At 43.5% G+C, this 14,310-nt stretch overlaps 1 protein-coding gene and 1 long non-coding RNA gene across 6 annotated transcripts; one reads left to right on the top strand and one right to left on the bottom strand.

Moving 5' to 3' along the window:
- The first annotated feature begins 124 nt into the window (after positions 1 to 124).
- On the top strand, positions 125 to 12,164 carry CAPZA1 (capping actin protein of muscle Z-line subunit alpha 1). The gene is made up of 10 exons (XM_072844613.1): positions 125 to 262; positions 5,065 to 5,128; positions 5,390 to 5,441; positions 6,288 to 6,351; positions 7,611 to 7,817; positions 8,233 to 8,312; positions 8,724 to 8,802; positions 9,300 to 9,371; positions 9,989 to 10,051; positions 10,626 to 12,164. The coding sequence occupies exons 1-10, from the start codon at positions 185 to 187 to the stop codon at positions 10,764 to 10,766; spliced, it is 900 nt and encodes a 299-aa protein (XP_072700714.1). The 5' UTR covers positions 125 to 184; the 3' UTR covers positions 10,767 to 12,164.
- Positions 1,216 to 14,270, bottom strand: LOC140643150 (uncharacterized). Of its 5 annotated transcripts, XR_012039526.1 has the most exons (4): positions 13,594 to 14,270; positions 12,463 to 12,634; positions 6,946 to 7,044; positions 1,216 to 1,767 (listed from the first exon to the last, which is right to left on the bottom strand). It is a non-coding gene; the product is annotated as an uncharacterized lncRNA (long non-coding RNA). The 5 variants fall into 5 exon arrangements; XR_012039527.1 differs by lacking the exons at positions 6,946 to 7,044; positions 12,463 to 12,634; positions 13,594 to 14,270 and adding exons at positions 4,224 to 4,686; positions 5,370 to 5,478; XR_012039528.1 differs by lacking the exons at positions 1,216 to 1,767; positions 6,946 to 7,044; positions 12,463 to 12,634; positions 13,594 to 14,270 and adding exons at positions 3,431 to 3,787; positions 4,224 to 4,686; positions 5,370 to 5,478.
- Positions 14,271 to 14,310: the final 40 nt, after the last annotated feature.

The raw sequence follows: 14,310 nt of genomic DNA, 5'->3' as shown, positions 1-14,310 counted from the left end.
CGGCCCGGGAGCCCCGAAGGTCCCCGCGTCGTCCCCGGCCGCTGCGACCCCACCGGCGCGGTCCTCCCCGTCCGGGCGGGCCCGCCCGCTCCTACAATGGCCGCCGCACGGCGTCTGCCCGCAGCCAACATGGCGCCAGCTTCCGGCCCAGCCCGGCGGCGGCGCCCAGTCCGCCGCTCCCGGCATGCTCCGCCCGGGCCGGGCCGGGCCCAGAGCTGCCAAAATGGCCGACTTCGAGGACCGGGTGTCGGATGAGGAGAAGGTAGGGAGGGGAGCGTCCCTCCGCGGCGGGCCGGCACCGCTGCCCCCGCAGCACCCACGGGAGGGCAGCGGGCGGGGGGTGGCGGGGAGGCTCACCCGGTGCCGGCGGGGCCGTCTGCGGCCTGGCCTCGCCTCCCACTGCCTCGGGGCGGGCGGGCCCCCGACCCCGGCCGGGCCGCCGCTGCCCGGGTGAGAGGCCGGCCGGCCAGGAATCAGCGGTTACTTATCAGCGCAGCGCTTTGCATTTCGATTTCCCTATTGCCTGGGTGCAGCTGAGGTGCCTCGGCGCCTCTTTGTGCATGAAAATGCATTTTCTGCTTTGCGGCTTTCTTTTCGCAGGTCCACAAAGTTAGCAGCGTCTTTGAAAGGTGCCGTGAAACCTATTCAGTTCCAAAACACCTTCAGAGCGTGTTTTCACGTTTTCTGCTTGCCCCAGCTGCTGACAGTAACTTTGATGTAGATCCTACAAATTATACTGGGTGGAAGGGACTAAGCAGGAGCAAACAAAGCAATATTTTCTTTTAGGAAATGGAGAAATGAACGGATTGTTCCTCTTGTGTAGGAATGTGGAAAAATGACAGTCTTACAAGCAGCACTGACGTTCATGTAACAAATTAACACGTAGCCTTTTCTGCAAGTCTATAGACACTAGTTACCTACAAAGGGTACTTAAAAAATCCACCACTACTCCTCCTTACATCATAAAAATATTACACGTAGCTTTTTGCTTTGTTCTTTAACATTCTGAAGTGGGGCTTTAAGGCTCATAGATCTTCAAGGATCCTAGAGTTTGGAGCCTGCTTTCATTTTTCCCTTAAACTGCTAATTTCAGTTTCATTACAGTGACGTTCATTGTGAAACAAGCAGATAGAGCTTTAAAGAATCCTTTAGTTAATATTTTAGATCACATGAGCATTGTTTGAAATGAGTTCCAGAACAGAATTCATACCGTCTTTAGCACATTACTGAAATCTATCCAATGCTGTATAAATATTTTACTCTATGTCATTTGACTGAATTTCATTTGAGCTCCTAAAATCAAAGGTATTGCCACATTTAATGTGAAAATTAAAAGAAAAGTAAAGCCTTATCACGTTGGGGGTTATGGTGGTACAGGTCTGAGAACAACAGAGGTGAAGTAAATTACCTTTGGTAATCTAGCAAGCCCTTAACAGAGCTGGAAGGAGAACTGGGGTCCCTGTTTGCAGGCTACACCTAGGTCTGGGAAGGAGCATCAGCGCTGCAAGAACCTGGGGTCACTAGGCGTTTTTCTCCCCCTCCCACTGCATTCACCTGAAGTCTCCGGTTCTTTCAAAACACTTGTCCTTCAAGAAGAGGCCCTTCAGAACTACGCGTGCCCAAGTATTTTGTTTGGCGGAGTAGAGGGGATTTTGCTTGAAATTGGAGCCTACGTTCTACTTCATGTCCCGGCTCAGGCAATCTCTCTTCAATTTAAAGTAGCTCCATGCCTAGCACAGGTAGAAGAGGATAATCTTAAGCGAGGATCTGAAAAAGAAACGTGCAGCAAAGATTTACTATAGTATCCATTTTATAACCATTCAGATAGGTCTAGAACTTTTATAGATGTTTCCTTTTTCAAGTCTGAGTTCACCAGTGCTTTACAATAAAGCAAAGAAACAAAAAAAATCAATAGAGCAACAAAATTAATTCATTCTATCCCCCCCAAGCCTCACTTCTTTATTCTCTGTAGGCATATTTTAGGTAAGCTAAGGGATTCATTTTAGTTTAAGGTCTACTGCAATGTACCCTATTGTCTACTTAAGTTCATTCTGCTGCCATTTTGCCAGCTTAAACTAATGGTTGAGCAGCTTCCCTCTCAGACACTTTCCCCATTTTAGAAACGGGAAGTTCGTTTTGCTAGCGTACTGCGAGCTACCTGAAATGGCAGTGATGGCCAGGAAGTAGGTCAGTTTGCAGAAAGTCTTATTTTTGTGCTTCTGCAAATGAACATCCTGCCAATGTGCTGACACGACTTTGAAACAAGTCAACTCTAAAAACGAACAGCGATTCAAATGCTTGACATTTAGAATTAATTACTCTTCAGCCTGTTTCCTGCACTGCACTCCTGATTTCAATAGTTTGGCTTAAATGCTTTGTATTTTATTGCTCCACAAGAGAGGCAGGGCTAGGGATACTTTATAAAAATGAACACTCTTCACTTGCAGTGTTTGCTTTGTTTATGGCTGGTTTTGTGATAACATTTGATTGAAATGCAGAGTCCTTTCTGTGTCGATTTAATTTTGTTCATCCTTCCACGTGGAAGAATTTGTGGAAGACTGCAAAAATCTCTCCTGTAATGCTTGTTTTTTTCACAAGGATCTGTTTATGAGAATCCATTGATCTAAAAGGCAACCTATTAAAACAGTCATCCCTTTATGAGGGTTCCCACATACAGTACAATTCTGCAGCCACAACATTGTTGCGTGAATTTGTAAGATACTAAATCTTATGGCTTTTTAGGGGCCTTATTTTTCCATATGTTGAATCTGTTCATCTGGGGAGTTAATTTGCAGGATGTATTCTAGTGCAATCCTCCCACTGAAAGACATCATGGCATGAAGTGGTACATATTTGTAAGCGCTCTAGCACAGTCTGATATGCCTGTACTAGTGCTTACACTTGCGCTTTCTCAGAAAAGCGCATGGTGTCATTTCAGAAGTCTTTCAGCCATTCAGGGCTGGCTCTCAGCAAAGTCCCAGAGGATGTAAAGCAGCAGTGTCCCTCTTAATTACCGATAGGTTATCTTCGCCATCCAAGTTCCCGATAGTGAAATCTAACAAGATTATGGCAGCAATGTGTCCTAATTACAGTTCTTTAAATAGTGAAAATTTTCAGACAGAGCTACATTTTTAGGATTGCTGTATGCTTACCAACCTTACCTAAAAATCAGAAAATTAGGAGAAAATGGTTTGACATTCTGTAGTGTATTGATTACACGTTACAGACTTTTTAGTTTTTCATTTATATTGCATAATTATTTAAGGCATAGAGAACATATGTATATTTTTTAAATAGATGCTAATTTGGAAAATGATCTATTTTTATCTGCAGCTCAGTCCAGTTAAGGCAGAGTTGTTACTTGATACTGTTGGAATAAGGTAGTATACCGTTTGTTTGGAAAGGTGTTTATTTCCTTTCATGGCTTGCTTTAAATCATTGTGCGACAAACAATACAAACAATGATTTCTAATTAAAACAAGGAAGACTGTTGAGAGAAGCAAGATATTTCCAGCTCTGGCAATAATTCAGCTGAAGTAGTTGGATATACACACACTCCTTTGTTTTAATGCTCAAAATGAAAAGTAGAAAAAGTAATCAGAGTTGCAGTGAGCACTGTTCTGCAGTCATCTCCAATAAAAGTCTAGTTGAGCAAGAGAGGCTTATTGCACAGCTTTGTTAGCTGTGCTTATTGGAAATGTCACGTTTTTATTATTCTAAGGGAGAGGTTTAATTTTGTGACATTTCCTGTTTCAAGTCTTCCAAGATGATTCTATTCCCTTTGGTCCTGTAAAAACCATAAAAGGTTTGATTATGAAAACCATAAACTCTTACTAATTTCAACAGAGTCAATACCTAGACCACCTAAATTCTAACAATCCGGGACGTGTATATTGAATTTCAGAACACAGTGCAGTTTTATTACTTTTTAGAATAGAATGGGTTTTTCTTTTCCAGCTTCAAAGTTTGCAGACATTCAAGTATTTTTCCTTACACTTGGCCTTTTCAGTTATTTATTGTATCAGTCACAGTTCCACATGCCTTAGTTCTTCCACTCCTGCGACACTTCCTGTCTGGACTGCAGTACAGTTTCCAATAAAATACTACTTCAAGATAAGAGGAGTAACGTGCCACAGAATGGCACACGTGGCGTGTCTACTGCTCAGGGTTAAAAGTGACCAGGGCAGCATTAGAGGATCAAGGGGAAAAAGAAAAAAAATCACCTGCTGAAGTTTGGATGGTTTCATTTGGAGCCTCTGTCTGACTTCTCGGGTTCATTTTGGCACTTCCCATCACCTCCCCCATTTCTGTCAGCTCCCAGCTTTTTACCTTGTATCTCCATACCCCTTCTGCACTCTGAGCACATCAGCAGCTTTTCAAAGTCCACGAGGCATAATTAACTCTGGAAGCAGTCCCATGGTAGTTGATGTAATTGATTTACTGCTCCATTTCTAGAGGGATCGACCTCTCATCCTTCACACGCTGTTTGCTGTGAAGCAGTGGCATCTCCTTCAGCCAGTCATCAGCAACAAACAAGTTGCATCACAGGGAAGCACAGTATCTTGCAATCTGTCAGACACTCCTTAGCTGTGTGGTTGTACTGTAGATTACCATCTAGTTACAGTGTCACTTTTACTGCAGTGGTTTCTTATTCTTTATATACCTTGGGATTTAGATTTCTGATTACTAGCAAGGATCAGGAAAAAACATTGTTTAAGAATGTCATCAAGAAGAGTGGCTAGCCAGCATTCATAGTCTTTAAATAGGTTAGTACTATGCAGGCCGAACAGTTCACATTTTTACAGGTGCCCATGTGAAGTTTGTACTTCTCCCTGAATACACTTGGAATTCTTCTGTTTGGTTACACTGAAAAAAATCTGCTCTTACAAGACTGACTATTTCCATTTTGACAATGCATGCCTAGATTTCTCCCTAAATCTGGCACTTCCTATCACTGTCAGAGTTGGTTTTGTTGGTGAATTGCTTCAGTGTAGGTTGCAGTATGTATGAACTCAGTAAATTATCTTTTGTCTTTAGTTTAATTACTTTTCTGCTTCATTGTAGGTGCGTATAGCTGCAAAATTCATCACTCATGCACCCCCTGGAGAATTCAATGAAGTATTCAATGGTAAGTAAATAAGGAAAAATGATCGGTCGTGTTTTCTTCACATTTCATCTATTATAAGAGCCTAAGGCTGCGTCACAACATACTGCTTTTAAGGTTAAGAAGTGGTGAGGGAAAAGCATGCTGTCATTCTGTGACTGCCTATGCTTAATGAAATGATTTAGTCATTTTAATGTTTGCATTTGTACAGTTGAAATTGAAATGCATAAAGAGAAACATTTGATCAAAAAATCCAATAACCTACCTGAATACTCTTTTCTCCAGATGTCCGGTTATTGCTTAACAATGACAATCTTCTCAGGGAAGGAGCAGCACAGTAAGTACTAGTATTTCAAACACAAGTCAAATTACCACCAGAGATGCATACGTTTTCTTACACCCATCTTTTTGGGACAAAGCAAGCCATTTGTTGTATTGAGAGCAATCTTCTGTAATTCCTAATCCCCCCAACAAAATACATAATGGAAAGCACGGATTATTCTTTTTAAAAGCCCTAAATTGGAATTTGTGCTGTAGAGGCTGTATAAAACTGACAGGAAGGCACTCTGCCAAAAAGTTTAACTCTGCAGCAGCAGGAATGTCTGATCTTGTTGAAGCATGATTTGTAAAGCAAGTGAAGCCTGAAATACAGAGTAATCCTTAGCCGAAGTTTAGAAAAAGAGCTGCCCTCAAAAAAAAAAGCTTTCAAAATATCTTGTTTACTTGCACACTCTCATCAGACGGTGCTTAAAGGTTATGCATACAAGCTTTTTGATGCTAAGATTTTACTTCAGGCTAGGTGACATGTCAGTCAGCAGGTCTCTACATAAGAAAATTGTTGTAAACATTAGTCTACTCGTTTGTTTACCTTGCTGCTGTCTAAATTGTAGCTGGGGTGTTCCTGTTTTGCCCTGGCTTGCTCATATTGCCCCAGGCTGCCTGGTGTTCTACTTTTGAACTCTGTACTTTCCTGGTAATCACTAAATAAACCTGGCTTTAGACCTGGGTTTTTATAGTTATCATCAATAAAAGGTATTGAAAAATCCTTTAACAGTGCTCGTGTGTATTATTTGCCAAATTAAATTGATATTTTCTGTACTATAAATCACACCATGTACTTATTCTTGAGTCAAAATAAATGTGCACGTACAGCTAAAGTTCATGTTCTTTTAATTCTTAACAGTGCATTTGCACAGTATAACATGGATCAGTTCACTCCAGTGAAGATAGAAGGGTATGATGATCAGGTAAGAGAAAACTTTTTACACTTGAGGTTTGTTACTAGTGCACTGTGCAAAAACAATAAAAATGTTGTTTCATCAAGATGTTGACTAGTTTTATTCCACTCACAAGTTATCACCTCTCCTCCTTCCCCCACACATCATTATATTACCAAACTTCTGTTCCTATAGAAGAAGCATAGGTGAAGTGTTCTCTTAAAGTATTGTCTGATACTACTTATTAACTCCAATTCATTGTTCCTTAAGTAAAGTTCCATGCTGAAGTCACTGGAATTCTACTTAGAGTATGAATGATTAAATATTACTGTTTATTTAAAGCTCACTTACAAATTCTTATGTTGCTACCTGCTTACAGTTCCTACTGACAATCGGTAGTAGATCCTTAACAGGTTGGGGTTTTTTTTCATTTTCTGCATTTTTAATCCATTCCCAGCTACCCTAAAAAGCATATTGTATCTTTGATTATACCAATCTAATACTATCCAGTTTATGCCAGCAAAACAAATTTTTTTTTTTTTTTTTTGAGAACAAGAAGCAAGTCCTACAGAAGATAGAGAGCTGGCCTGACCATCTGGCCTGTTCTCTGAGCCAAGTACTGACCTAGCTTTTCTGGTGTCCCAGATACGTTCATGGGAGGCAGATATTTTTAAGAGGGCTGTCCATAGAAGTAGCTTTGACAAGAGAAAGTTACAGTACAACCTGCAAAAAAAAAAAAAAAAGTGTTTGGGAAGCCAGAGAATGACAGTGAATAAGACAAAGGAGAGGGGAGGTACAGTGCTGCTTTGCTGGGTACTTTAGTTTGTGTATATTAGAAGTAGCCACATCTATATACCCTTCTTGACCAGAAGGAGAGCTATTGCAACATGGAACATGACAATAAATGGTAAAGTCCAGAGTAAAATTCTTTGTTTCCTTTAGAAATGGGGAAGGAAAATAGCAAAAATAACTTTAAAAGCAAACCCACCTGTTTGTATTGTAAGGATGCCCAACTTTAAGCTAAATCTATACATTATTATAATAGAGCCATTTCTGGGACAGAAGACTAAGTGCAGTATTACTGTGAAGAGCTGAGAGTTTACCTACAGCCTCACTACAACTACTCTTAGTTGAAATTATTACTGAAAATCCTTGTTTCTTTATGTGATATTATAGCTCAATGAAAGAATCTGTTGAAACATTGATATCTATTGAAATAGGGAAAAATGCAGAACAGCACATCTACAGCAGCATAAGTGTATGTATCTTAATTTCAACTTCTTTTACAGGTCTTAATCACGGAACATGGTGATCTGGGCAATGGCAGATTTTTAGACCCAAGAAACAAACTTTCTTTTAAGTTTGATCATTTAAGGAAAGAAGCAAGTGACCCCCAGCCTGAGGACACAGAATCAGCTTTAAAGCAATGGAGAGATGCCTGTGACAGTGCATTGAGAGCTTATGTGAAAGATCATTACCCCAATGGCTTCTGTACTGTTGAGTATCCGTCTTGTTTCACTGAAAGTTCATTGCTCCGTGTCAGTCAGTACCTTGAGTGGACTTTGTGCTGGGCAGTGCTGTTTGAATTCTCCATCCTCACTAGCGTTTTTGCTAACTTTGGAATAACGAGTTCCAAAGAGGGTGCAAATATCTTGGTGTGCACACAGTGGTAAAGATGTATTAGCCTTACTTTTCGTAGTCATGACTGCCAAGCACCTTAAAACCTGCAGTTAATGAAAAGGAGGCTTTTTGTGCACACATGTGCAAATGGAGGTGTTGGACAACGTAACTGGTGGTACATGTTCCCAGTGAGATACCACAATAGCAAGGCTCCACAATGCTGCCAAGAACAGAAATTAAGAATGGCTTTCCTCAGCTCTTGGGCCTTTTTAACTCTTTTTCTAAATACAGGTTTACGGTAAATCTATAGATGGGCAGCAGACAATTATTGCCTGTATTGAGAGCCACCAGTTCCAGCCCAAGAACTTCTGGTAAGACTATTTCAACATAGTGTATTTTCTTCCTTTACTAGTCCTCAAACAAACCCATCCTCTGTGTCTTCTGACACAGTCTGAAGGGCAAGTAGTCTTGGGCTTCCCAAGAAGTTCTTCTTCTCATTCTGTAGTCTGTTTTCCGTGCCGCCCCCTTGGCACTTTGCTAAAGCCTTGATAGCAGAGCTAGATAGATACCCCCTTACATCTTCCAGAGCACAAGTACGCTGGAGCTAGTCTGTACTGAAGCTGCATTGTATTCAGCTGTGCAGAAATTTAATTCAATGCCACGTAAGGCACTGTAATATGGGTCATAAGGTGACAGCAGAAACAACTTGCTCATGTTAATTTAGTTCTTTCTGTTGTTAGAGCTTTTTGGAAATACAGTTTTCATGCTTTGCTTGTTTTTAGGAATGGTCGTTGGAGATCAGAATGGAAGTTTACCATCACACCACCAACAGCTCAAGTGGCTGCAGTGCTCAAGATCCAGGTGAGTTACTTTTTCTGGCAATAACGGGAGAAGCTGCATTGTGCTTCTCTTAGGCTAATGCATTCGACTCAGAAGGAGATGCTGAAATACAGCAGAGATGTCCTTCTCAAGTCAAGATGCTATTAAACTATACAATTCAAGAAATTAATTCTTAAAACTAGTGTTTCAGACATTGTCTACAGTCTGGCCTGTGGTTTATTATATAGCATTACCCTATATGCCTCCAAGTCTGCTTCACTTTATAGGGCTAAAACCCATACCATGAATTCTTTTATAATTGCTCTTATTTCAACTCTAGGCGTTTACTGCATTAACATAATCTTGAACAGTCTTGACAAAGAATGAAACCTTTTAGAAAACCCATCCTGCTTTTAGTCTCCACGTAAGCAGAGAAGACTGGCACAACAATGCCGTTGTGCCATTCTGGCAGCATTTGGGGGCTCGAGGGATTATAAAATGAGTGTTAATGATAACCTGCGTTTTGTCTCTTTGTTCAGGTTCATTATTATGAAGATGGCAATGTTCAACTGGTTAGTCATAAAGATATCCAGGACTCTGTACAGGTTTCAGTAAGTATGGTAGAAGACTTTTGTAATAAAGCAACTATTTTATTTCTTAAACTGTCGTGAAGCGTACACTTCTGTGACTACATTCTCTTGACTTTAAAGTAACGTAATTTTAGGGTGACTAGTCAATGTAGTTGTAGTGTTTAGAGTTACACAGGAAACCCAGAGTCTCAATTGCTTAAAGTTAGACTGTATTAGAAAGTACAGTCTCTATTGGAAAGCTTATCTTACGAGTTTCGGTTAAAGAGGGCAGAATACGCGTTTCTATCTGTATGCAAGGGAAACAAACAGAGCAGTGGACTAAGGGAAGATAAGTCCTGTAGTACAGTAGAGGGAGCAACAGTCACAGAATCTCTAATCTATACCATGATGGTCTACTTCCCTTTTCCTCACTAGGGTGCAGTCCTGTTTCAGTTTGGAGCACAGGCTCGATAATACTCTATCTCGAGCCTCACTGAGACATCCGTAGTGAGTGAAAGGAACCCAGCTACAAACATGAGGCGGAAGCTGCTGATGTTATCCATTTCATCTATACGCAGCATATCATTTGAGAAGAAATCTGTTGTGTAGCTTTTGTAAGTTGCTCTTAAACATATAAAAATGTATTTTTCTCCTTGTAGAGTGATGTCCAGACAGCTAAGGAATTTATTAAGATAATAGAAAACGCAGAAAACGAGTACCAGGTAAGATCAGTGGTTGTTAAATAAATATGATGGAATCATATCAGTCTCCACTTACAGTTAATGGAAACATGGAAAATTGACCTCTAATTCTGTTTCTGGCTGAGTCTGGTATTGACTATAAGAATTACTTAGAAAAGGGCAGTAGTATTTGTTTAAAGAATATAGTTGTAAAGTTATGTGTAATTAATAATCAAGTTTGCTGTATAGTTATTTTAAAGGGTTGCAAATGATGCCTGGAACAAGCGTGGAAGGGGAGTGGGTGAGTCTAAATGTTTTCCTCTGTGAAAGTTAAAAATACTGAAGAGGAAATGTGTGTGACAGCTTTTTACATTGTCCCAGCCTGTGTGCAAGGAGACTCAACATAGATAGGTCAGTGAAACACCTAAGAAGACACTGCTACATTCACAGGGGAGTTTAATAGAAACCCTTTTACTTGCACACACACTGGTGACTGCGTTATTAATTTAGTTAGTGTGCCTTTGCCTTGTAGAAAGGGTTTTGTGGCTTTAACACCGAGTCACGCTTTTTCAGAGTAGCGTATTACTGCTGTAACTGAATCTGCTTGCCATTGCAGACAGCAATCAGTGAGAACTACCAGACTATGTCAGACACCACTTTCAAAGCCTTACGCCGGCAGCTACCCGTCACCCGCACCAAGATCGACTGGAACAAAATCCTCAGCTACAAGATTGGCAAAGAAATGCAGAATGCTTAATGCGGAATTAAGGAGATTTATGAAATGTTTGTGTGCAAAAAACAAATGTGGTCCTATGCCAAGTAGATGGTTGCTAAACCAGTGCAGCATTTTTCTAGGGCTTTCAAAGTTAACAGGTTTTCTAGCCTCAGAGCGAGCTGTGGAACAAATAGCGTTGTCTTTGTGTTTTGTGTTTCCTGCCTCATAAATTTCCTGTTGTGACTGCATTTACAGATAGGTCATTTTAATTAAGCCACATTCATGGTTCGGAAGCATAGCTCTTTTCAATCACTGATTGCACTGGTTGGAAAACTTCCTAGCTGGAAAAGCCCTATTATAAATACAGCTGAGGGTGCAGAGCATTCCCTTCACCCATATACAGCACTCCAGGTACTCCAGTAAGTTTGTCGAATCTGCCAACAGCTCAAGGCGCTATGCTGCAAGATATAATAAATGCAAAAGACAGTAAGTCCTCATGTATCCTTATTACTGACCTCCACAAAGCAAAAAGCCTGCAGGCTTAGATTTTACTATATAAAATGAGTTTACAAGATCCTTTACAGAAATCCCTACGCAGCCAGCTCTTCCAGGGACATAATGTATTGGGTTTTTTTTTTAATCTGAAGATTTGAGCCATGTTCCCTAAAAGTGAACATTTTTGCTCTCCCCTCCCTCATGTATGTACGGTTATCAGATGTCTGCATTTTTACAGAACTACAAGTTCCTGTGTTGAATCACTGCTGATCCACGTAGGCTGGATAGTGATTAAAAATGCAAACGTCTACAGAATAATAGGTATGTTGTGCTTTAATGCTTTGTGGCAGGTTCATAGAATTTGTATCACAGATGTATGGATGGATAGTGTACAAAATAAATAAACTTGCACCAAAGTGAGAGAAAAAACCTTTCCATTTTGTCTCAATTGTGGCCAGTTTCTTGTCATACTTAAAGGGGATTTTGGAATTAATCTCTTCATTGCTCTCTAAATGCTTGCTCTATGTTTTGTTTTTTTTTCCTGTAAAATCAAAAATAGCAGTCCTGCCAGTTTCTCTTAAGGGGAGGTTGCAGGGGCATGCATCTGCCTTTCTCAGTCAGAACTCGGAACATGGGTTCACTGCAAAATGAAACCCCTTTGGTGAACTCGCTTTGCTTTGTTTGCACTTGGTTATCACTGGGCCTTCTTGTAGGTTCTGGTTTTTAAACTGGCTAGTGTCTTCCTATTTTTAAATACACAAAGAAAGGGGTTGGGAAGATAGGGATGGGACTGCCTGTGCATTACACTGCAGGTTTTGCACAGTAATACCACAAAATAAGCGTGTCTATCCTTTGTGAGAAGTTTTGTCTAAATAAAATATATTTGTATTTGCTGTTGAGACTGACCATTCATCCGACAGGCATCCTCTGTATCAAATAGTCTAGTAGAAATACAGCAGTCTTTGTTTTAAAGCCATTTGTGTCTGTTCTTTCACGGTCTCACTTCTGTTAGCTCCTGATGAAGGCAGGTCCTACAGGGAACAGCCTGAAAGCAGGGCTGGTATTGCTTGCAAACCCACAGGTGATGCTCCCGTCCTGGTACGCAGACCAGGGAACTGGAGGTCTAAGAACTTTCAAATTAAAGCAGTCACACAGCTCTAATGAAGCACTTCACCCCAGGGAAAACATAGCGGACAAGGTTATTCCACTCATCATCTGTGTGTTACTGTAACGCCTACCTCACCTCTTCGGCTCAGCTTGAAAACGCTAACTGCTGGCTGCGTCCTGCGCCGGGTGCACTGGACAGAGCAGGACTGTCTTCTGGAGGATTCGCGCGCCGCTGCGCAGAGCTACTCAAGGACAGCGCTTCTGCCAGCGGGTGTTTGTAGAAAGGGCTTCCTCCCTGCCCGCAGCACCTAGGGGAGATGAAAGGTCACGTGGACGAGCACCTAAGGTGCTGTGGTCTGTGGCCGTGGTCCCATCCAGAGCAGCACTGCAGCAATTCCAAGAATGTGGAGCTGAAGTGGGGCCCAAGATAAGGCTGCGCAGACAACAGAGCTTTTATCTGCCTCAAGGCTAGTCTTTTGCCGCTCCGGGTTAGTTACACCGTGAGTCACAGTCACTTGTTCCAGCCTTAAGACTGTTTCTATCTCTCTGTCCTTCTCCAAATCTTCAGCTAATCATCCTTTAGGCCGACTCATTCCCTGCCTGCCTCCTGGCCCTTCTCCCCCACCAGCCTTCTCTACAGCAGGCTCAGCTATCCCAGTCCTAGCTCCTTCCAGCTCCTATTTCTTCCTTGGAAACGCAACCTTGACTCTAAGCAAGTGCCAGCCCAGCGGCGACACGTGCCCAGAGGCATTCTAATCCTTAAAGCCATCGGCTATTGCCTGCTGGAGACCGGAGTCTTCAGCAGAGACTGAGGCCAGCTCCAGAGCAATGCGTATCTTGGGCTGGCTCTGTTGAGGAGTACAAAAGTCAAAGCCTGACACCAGATGAAGCACAGTCAGCAGGCACTGCAGCTTACCCGAGCCAGGGAAGGCAAAGCCAGCCCAGCCCAGCGCTGCAGGATGGGTCCTGCCAGCCCAGGCAGCAGCTGGGCTACCCAGCTGCCCCCCATGGAAAGAGCTTTCCTATCTGTTTGCAAGATCAAAGCTCAAAGCTCCAGGACTCTGCCTGCAACACATGACAGAAAGACTTACAAGCAACTTCTCCAAAGGCAGCACCCCCCATTTTTCAAGCCTCAGAGCCTTCCCACAACCTGCAAGGGGCCCAACCCCATCACAGTCTATCAGCCACCTCCAGATGGTTGCAGGTCATTAGCAGATCTTGGGTCAGAGGAAAACCCAAGCCAAGGCGGGGAGAACAGCAGACTTACCCCGACATCCTTGGGCTACAGACAAGGCAAAGGCAGCACCCAGGCAGCACCCAGTCCCAGGGTCTCGAGCCCTTTTGCAGAAGCCTCTCAGGGATCACCATCCTCACTGGGCAGGTCAGAGGGTGAAAGCACAGGGAACCAGAGGCAGAGACAAACACAGCAGCCAGCTCTTACTGCTGCTGCTGCCCTATTTATAGAGCAGCTGTGGGAGCTCCTGCCCCTCATCACTGGCTACAGCCACGCAAGGCACCAGGGCCCCTCTCCTGCCCTAAGCAGCGCGGAGTGAGCTGGCAGCCTCTGCTCTCCCTCCCTGGGGGCGATGACTGCCAGGGCTGCAGGCCAGCGGATGGCAACCAGCCCAGCCCTTTGGCACCGCACAGCTCGGCTCCCCCCAGCCCCGCAACCGCAGCCCGGCTGGGACACGCGTCCGTCACGTCTGGGGTACCCCGCCGGGGGTGCGCACCCCTCGGGGTCCCGGGCTGGGCCCGCCCCCGCCCCAGCCCCAGCCCCTCCGCACGCAGCCAGGGCAATCCCCGTCCCGTGTGGGGTCCCGCGCCCCACAGAGGGTCCCGGCTGCGGGACCCCGGCGAGGCTCTCCCCCGGCCGGGCACGGGGCGATGCCCCGGGGCTGCGGGGCCGGAGGCGCCGGGCAGGAGCCGCCCCCGGCCCCCCCGGCTCCGGACGGGCGGGCCCGCAGGGCGCACGGCCCCTTTCGCT

This window comes from Ciconia boyciana, chromosome 23 (assembly GCF_034638445.1).
Source record: "Ciconia boyciana chromosome 23, ASM3463844v1, whole genome shotgun sequence".
Classification (NCBI taxonomy): Eukaryota; Metazoa; Chordata; class Aves; order Ciconiiformes; family Ciconiidae; genus Ciconia; species Ciconia boyciana.
The sequence above is the reverse complement of the archived record's forward strand: the minus strand, read 5'-3'. Positions and strand labels throughout refer to the sequence as shown.

What these genes read in the sequence shown, in the direction of transcription:
- CAPZA1 (XM_072844613.1), top strand. Translation starts at nt 185, where the DNA reads ATGCTCCGCCCGGGCCGGGCCGGGCCCAGAGCTGCCAAAATGGCCGAC. An exon ending in CTCAGGGAAGGAGCAGCACA is followed by an intron (nt 5,442 to 6,287) that starts GTAAGTACTAGT and finishes AATTCTTAACAG; the next exon opens with TGCATTTGCACAGTATAACA. An exon ending in ACCCCAATGGCTTCTGTACT is followed by an intron (nt 7,818 to 8,232) that starts GTTGAGTATCCG and finishes TTCTAAATACAG; the next exon opens with GTTTACGGTAAATCTATAGA.